Source organism: Dendrobium catenatum, unplaced genomic scaffold (genome assembly GCF_001605985.2).
Source record: "Dendrobium catenatum unplaced genomic scaffold, ASM160598v2 fragScaff_scaffold_1617, whole genome shotgun sequence".
Taxonomy (NCBI): Eukaryota; Viridiplantae; Streptophyta; class Magnoliopsida; order Asparagales; family Orchidaceae; genus Dendrobium; species Dendrobium catenatum.
In genome coordinates this window covers 582088-589373 of record NW_021320079.1, presented here as the reverse complement: position 1 = coordinate 589373, position 7286 = coordinate 582088, and the positions used below count along the sequence as shown (strand labels likewise).

The 7286-nt window shown below is 36.7% G+C and overlaps 1 protein-coding gene across 1 annotated transcript; it reads right to left on the bottom strand.

Annotated features, from left to right (window-relative positions):
* Window positions 1-703: 703 nt before the first annotated feature.
* LOC110093129 lies at window positions 704-1524 on the bottom strand. The gene is made up of 2 exons (XM_028701023.1): window positions 1398-1524; window positions 704-1330 (listed from the first exon to the last, which is right to left on the bottom strand). Exons 1-2 carry the CDS (start codon window positions 1522-1524, stop codon window positions 753-755), a joined length of 705 nt encoding a protein of 234 aa, XP_028556856.1. The 3' UTR covers window positions 704-752.
* Between the last annotated feature and the right edge of the window lie 5762 nt (window positions 1525-7286).

Genomic DNA, 7286 nt, shown 5'->3' with positions numbered 1-7286 from the left:
ATCCATGTAGCAGTCATAAACTTTTTTTATGGGAACAGTTAGGCTAATTAAGACTCACACATACATCACATACACAATACTAGAACCAAAGGCTTCTTAGTTGATAGCCTAAGCTCCCAATCAACAGACTAAGATGAGCTGTGTAGCAGACATAAAATTGCAAGCATACTGAGAATTATGTTCATGAAACAGAGCTAAAAAACATGAGAATCATGTGCAAGAACAATTCACCAATTTAGGCTTCGTTTGGGATGGCTTTCTTACTGTTTCTTAAAGTAAATTTTTAATTTTTTGTATTAAAAAAATGCTTTATGAAGCAATAAAAAAAGCGTTCCAAACAAAGCCTTAGTCATAGTTAAAAATGAATGGCAACACCTTCTAAACAACTGAACATAAGGCGCAAGCAAGTGCGATAAGTAAGCTCTACTAAAGTAACTAATTAAAGATATGAGTTACTGAGAATATTCAAAGGAGCAGCCATAAAGCAGCAAGGCTTGCTACGGCAAATTATTATGTGAGGACACCGGATAGAGAGTATCATTCGGATTTCTCTCTGTCTATAATAAAAGTACAGTCAAAGCATAGTTACTGTAGCAGCTGCGCTTTGACTGCTCTTTTACTATAAACATAGAATTCATAATGATTCTCTTTGTCGAGCATCCGCACCTAATAATTTCTAGCAAAATACAGGAAACACTAGAGCACTTGAAAATCATGTTCATTGAATAAAACTGACAACTTTGATTGGACACTCAACTATCTGCCTCAACTCTGGACAATTGTAACTTATCTTTGTAAAGTTCTAGTAACTCCGGAACTTGATCAGCAAACTTGATCACATACTGATTTAAGAATTTCTTCTTAGGCAACCACAGGAAAGTAGAGAAACCACCGTTCCTTCTTATCAGGCCCTTGGATTCTAAAATCCGGAAAATCTTATATCTTGGGGTAATTGTGTTCTCAAAACTGAAAAAAAGCAAAACAGGCCGTGTTGCCACAAAGGAAGGCGCCCATTGAAGCTCCTTAGCAAAGAAACCAAAATTATGCTTGATCTTCTCATCCGACAAAAGCATGCAGAAGGGATGCTTCTTGAATGCAGTTAAGATATCATCATCGGACCATCCTAAGCTACGATAAAGCTGGAATTTTCGGTCCCAGGTGGCCTTACACAACGCAGAGAGAACATTGACTCCCAAGGTAAAGACAGTCTTAGAGACATCAAAGCCCATTTTCTTTAGCAAGTCAATAGTTTTGTTGAACTGCGCAGGATCTTTCAACACTGACCTCGGATAAAGAGTGCATAACATCCTGTCTCCGGAACTCCGAGATCCTTCAAGGTATTTATGTTGGAAGCATATACCTGTCCAAATTCTGCCGTAGAAGTCGAGATGAGTTACCAATAGCAATGGCGACTTCCGTATGGGAGCCGAGGATGCCTTTGAGCAAATCATAGTTAGGTCTGATTCGCTTTTCCAAGCTGGTTTTCAGAATGTGTACGTCCGAGGTAATAAGCTTAACGACCATCGTCTCCAGAGTACCCAATGCCGATGAAAAACCCAACTTGGGCTTAATAATCTTCTCCGGGTTTGAAGGTGAGCAACGGGGTACCTGGTGACAATATCTGCAATTTGGCTTTGGGTGCAGCCATGAGATCTAAGGAGGGAGAGGAGGGAATCGGCGTTTATGGTGGTGGGATTTGGTTTTGAAAGAAAAGTTTTTGGCGACGGAGAGGGCCGCCACCGGCGAAAGGCCGCAGGATCCGACGAGGTAGGATATGGTGAAATCTGAAATCGATGGGTCTAGGGTTTTTAGGAACCTGGTTGTGGATCAGACTCAGTTGATTTGGGCGTAAACACCGGCCGCTCGCGATTGAAAAGAGATTGGGATATCGACGGAGAAAAAGACGAAGCATTTTGCAGCAGCGAGATTGAACAGAGAGAGAGAGAGAGAGTTCTGAGCGTTGCGGGAGGAAAAAGAAACCTAATTAGCCATTGCAAGACTATACGTTAAATATTAGGGATTTAATGTACATACAACTTTATAACATGGGTATTACATATTTAACACATAAAACTTAAATATTTCATATATGCCACTCAAACACAATTTTACCTCAAGAACTGCCACATCCGTTTAACAGCGAACCGGACTCAGTTTATTCTTTCATTTCCGCCTTGGCTTTCGGCGGGAGAATGCGTTTCAATAAATGTCCCGGCTCCGTATTTGCTCTCCTCCTCCGTATTTGCACTTCCACAGTTGCTGTCCCTGCTCTTCCATCCGTATTACCCAGTGCTCTGCCGGACTTGCTTTTTTTTTATTCCTGCATGTATACATTGCTCTGCTTTACTCGACTTTGCTTTTTTTATCCATCGTTTAAGGCTTTACTGAAATCGTGCTGGAATCGGCTAGCTACATCCGCATGGTTGCTAATCAGATTCAGGAGATGGTGAAGATGTATCCAGATATTTCACCAAAAGAAATAAAATAGCGGTTTGGAGAAGGAATTGGTTTTATCATATCTGGATGGTTTCTAAATGAAGATCCATCTCAAATGAACATGTTTTGTTACTATGTTAACCTTAAAATATTTGTATATTTTTTGTGTTGTGAAAGGCACCTTTAGCTTTCTTCAAATGAAACCCTATGTATTCACAAAATATATTTCGGCACCTGTAGCTTGCTTTGTATGTTTCGGCACCTGTAGCATTTCAAATGAACCCTTTGTTTCGGCAACCTGTAGCATTCTCAAATGAACCCTATGATACTTCGGAACCTGCAGCTTGTGTTTGATTTTATTTGGTAAGGCTTGCTATGTATGTTTCGGCAAAGGGACCTTTAGCTTAGTTAAGTTTATTTGAAACCTGTAGCTTGTTTCCATTTTGGTCGGCAATTGGGCCTTTCAGCCTTGTTTTTTAAAATTTTGGATTTTTTTATACCAAATAAAAGCATCCATACGGCAACCATTCAGCAAACCAACACCATACAAATTACAGATCTTTCATTTAAAAAACTTACAAAATGGTCAATAGACTTCATCAAAAGATATTACAAAACTTATGTCATAAACTACTACGGATAGCTATTACAAGAACAATTACAAGTACACACTTCTACATCATGTTAGACTACTTACACATTAAACTAAATAAATACGGATAGCTATTACAAGAACAACACCAACAAAGACTTTCATCAACCAGATGATCCAAGTCAAGACTTCTTAGACATCCTAGCCTTCAAAGCCTTTCAACTTCAGTAGGTGTACCATAGACGTCTCTTCTAACATTGTCTGTCCATTTAAAGTACCTGCAATCGTCTTCCGTTCGATTATTCATGCATCTATAAAATTGCCTTCCAGAGTTGGGTCCACGGTAGCAAGTATATAACGGCACACTTAAGATGACAGTAAACATTAAACTTGACAATGTGGGCGCCTCGTAGCAGAAGAATTTGTTGAACTCATTTGAAACCAGCCAATCTATGAACAAAACAAAGTGATTTAGATACTTATATATGGCAGCTCATATGTGACCAGTCTCAAAAGATGGCTCTCTTCTTTGTGGGATGGGGTAACTGCACAATCCGGCGTAAATGAAGCAGATCTAACCTGAACAGAGACTTATGTGTTGCAAAAACAAAATGAGCAGATCTAACCTGAAAGAAGAAATTATTTTCTTGAAGCCAACATCAGGGTAATCCAATCGGCGTAAATTAACAAGACAAAATGAAAATCAATCGATAGACAAGCACAAAAAACTCCGGCTACAAGTTCCGAAAACTTTTTTTGTTACAAAAGTTCAAATTACATGGAAATAAAATCTGCAGATTTAAAACTTGAAAACAAAAGTCAATTACATAACTTATCACAAAAATACAGAAATCTTGAAAACTACAAATCAAAAAATCTGAAAATACACAAATCTGAAGATAAAAAAAGCAAAGAACGAGAATTGGCTAAAGAACACACTGCGAAGTAAGAAAACAATGGGGGCAAAAAGCTTAGGAAATGGCTGAGTTTAGGGATGCCAAGAGAGGAGGAGATCTTACCTTCCGGTTGGAAAAAACAAGAACGAGAGGAGTTCGAAGCTTAGGAAAATGGCAGAGTTTAGGATGCAAAGGAAAGAGAGGAGGAGATCTTACCTTCCGGTGGCAAAAAGCAAAAAACTGAGGAGTTCGGTGGGAAGAGCCGAAGGAGCACGCAAGTTAGGGCATTTACAACCGGACTAAGACGGAGTGGCATTTCTGAGGTTAAAAACTGTGTTTGAGTGGGCATATATGAAATATTTAAGTTTTAGGTGTTAAATATGTAATACCCATGTTATAAAGTGGTATGTATGTAAAATCCCTAAATATTATTTATTTGATTATTTCTTATATTAAATAGAATACAACAACAACAACAACATCAAGCCTTTATCCCACCTAACGTGGGGTCGGCTACATGAATCCTTTTTCTCCATTGTGTCCTATTAAAAGTCAAATTCTCGTTTAAAATCTAATAAAGAAAGGTCATTTCCTAATATTTTCTAACCAAGTCTTTTAGGTCTACCCCTACCTTTCTAACATAAGCAAATCTAATACCTCTACTCTCCTAACCGGGTCATCACAAGGCCGCCGTTTTATGTGACCAAACCATCTAAGGCGACTTCTCTAATCTTATCTTCTACTGGAGCTACTCCAACCTTTTCACGTATATGCTCATTTCGTATCCTATCTCTAAGGGTAAAGCCACTCATCCACCTGAGCATCCTCATCTCCACCCACACTTTACTTAGTATTATGCTTCTCTTTTAAAAGGCCAACATTCGGCACCATAAAACATTGCAGGCCTCACTACCATCTTATTAGAATTTTCCCTTAAGTTTGAGAGGTACATTTCTATCACATAACAAGCCCGATGCATTCCTCCACCTTCAACCATCCAACTTAAATTCTGCTGATAAATATCCCATCTATTTCACCATCACTACTAACAATAGATCCAAGATATCTAAAACGTTGTACATCTTATTAATGACTTGATCGCCCAAAGTCACAATCCCCTCACTAGGTCTATTACTATTAAAAATTACACTCCATAATATTCCTTTTAGAGATCTATCTCAAGCGAAAACCTATTAGACTCTAGGTTTTGACCACCATAACTCAAGTTTACCTTCAACTCCCTCTCTAGTCTTATCAACAAGAAGAATATCATCAGCAAGAAGCATACACCAAGGTACATCCTCTTGCAAATGTCTAGTGAGAACATCCATGACTAAAGCAAAAAGATATGGGCTTAAGGCTGATCCTTGATGTAACCCAACCGAAATAGGGAAATACTTGGCAAAATATTCAGATTATTTTTATATGTTAAATATTTATATTTGATATAATATTTTTACATTGAGGTGAAATATGATCTATTTTAAAACATAATAATTTTATTATTTATATGTTATATCATACTAAATGTCAACCAATTCAGTACAAAAATGAATTTATAAAATATTCTTTGAAATATTAATAAATCAAATAAATAATATATTTAAATAATACATCATGATATTAGAGTCAAATTAGGAAGGTAAAGCAAAAGTAGTGTGATTCATTTCACATAAATTATATTTAGAAAAAAGAACAATCCTATTAGATATGAGATTATTAGTTAATTCTGATTTAGACCTCATTTGAGATGGCTTTCTTACTGTTTCTTAAAGCACTAAAAAGCTACTTTAAGAAGCAGTGAGAAAGTCGCCTCAAATGAAGCCTTAGAAAGATTGAATATGGCTTTTAGTGTAGCCAGACAAGTATAAAATGAGAGTTGTCCAATATGAAAGCTATTTGAGCGAGCATCTTTGTTGAAGGTGATCCCCCTTGTGAGTTCTTATAATAGGTAATCTTGTGAGTTCCTCTAACAAGATATTTCTTAAGTCTGGCTTTGATGAGTACTTTGGATGATTGGTCATGACATTTTGACGAATAGCTTGGGCGAGTAGACATTTTCATGATGAATTCAATAATTTGGGATGACTTTCTTACTACTTCTTAAATCAACTTCTATAAAACTATTTTAAGAAACAATTAGTAAGCCGTTCCATTCTATTATATGAATTCTATGAAAAAAACACCTAACCCTACTATAAGGTTGCCAGTTTGGCTCAAAGATAGTTCAAAATTTTGAATTGATTTTTGCTTGAATCAAAGTTAACGAGCAAATTAACAAACCAAATATAACTAGGAGTGAAGATGAATCGAGTCGAGCTGAGATATGGGCTCAACTAGCTTTCAGTGTGTGCACATCCATACTACATAAAATATATCGATCTATGAGTGCAAATATATATCTCGGATTCAAAATTTATCATAGCAATAAAAAATCAATCGAGATCGAATAGCTTCCTTTGCTCAAACACATACTATATATCAAGTGAGTTTATCAAAAGACTCAGCTCAATTTGAGATAAAATCAAATAACTTCAAACTAATTTTGAGATGAAGTCTTATCGGTTCGGGTTCGAGCTCGAGGTCGGATCATTAACAGCCCCACCCCCATATATTAGTAATATGTACCTTTCTCTTCTGAATCTTGGGCACTATTGAATGAAGCTTAAGTCCCCTCGTGATGGTCTATATATGAATATATATATGTAATAAGTTGCTATACAATGTTTTGTCTACAGTAACAACAAATATCTTCATCCTTACCACCCTAGAAACCAACTTTTTGGCTGGTAATCGAACTCGATCAAAGAAGCATCAAAGGTCATTAGCAACATTGTCAGAAATGAGAAGTGATGATGAGCCTATGCACAGTCACCTGTGAAATGTGATGAGAATAATGAAAAACTGATGTAGTTTTCAAATTAAAATGATTCAAAACATTTGCACTGCATGAAAAGTCACATCATCACCACCAACATCAAAAAAGAGCTTGATAATGATGAGTGTGCGCATGATCACATAAGAGCTCAAATAGTTGAAATATGCATATTTTTTTTTCATAGAATGAAGCTCACATGAAAATCTTATGAACTGAGCATTCATATAAAAGTACCAAATTCTCAATTCAGATATGGCACATACTTGACTTCTGTAAGAGTCCTAATTACTCCATCATCAGTTTTAATTCTAACGGTTCCAATCCCATGGACTTTACATGCTGCATCACTTTCCATGATGACTTTCCCTCCACTGACCTGTCTGAACGAATCAAACAAGTGCATGCTAGAAGAAGTCATATGAAATGAACATCTTGAATCTATTATCCAATCTTCCCTATTAGAATCTGTGGTAACTGACAAAAC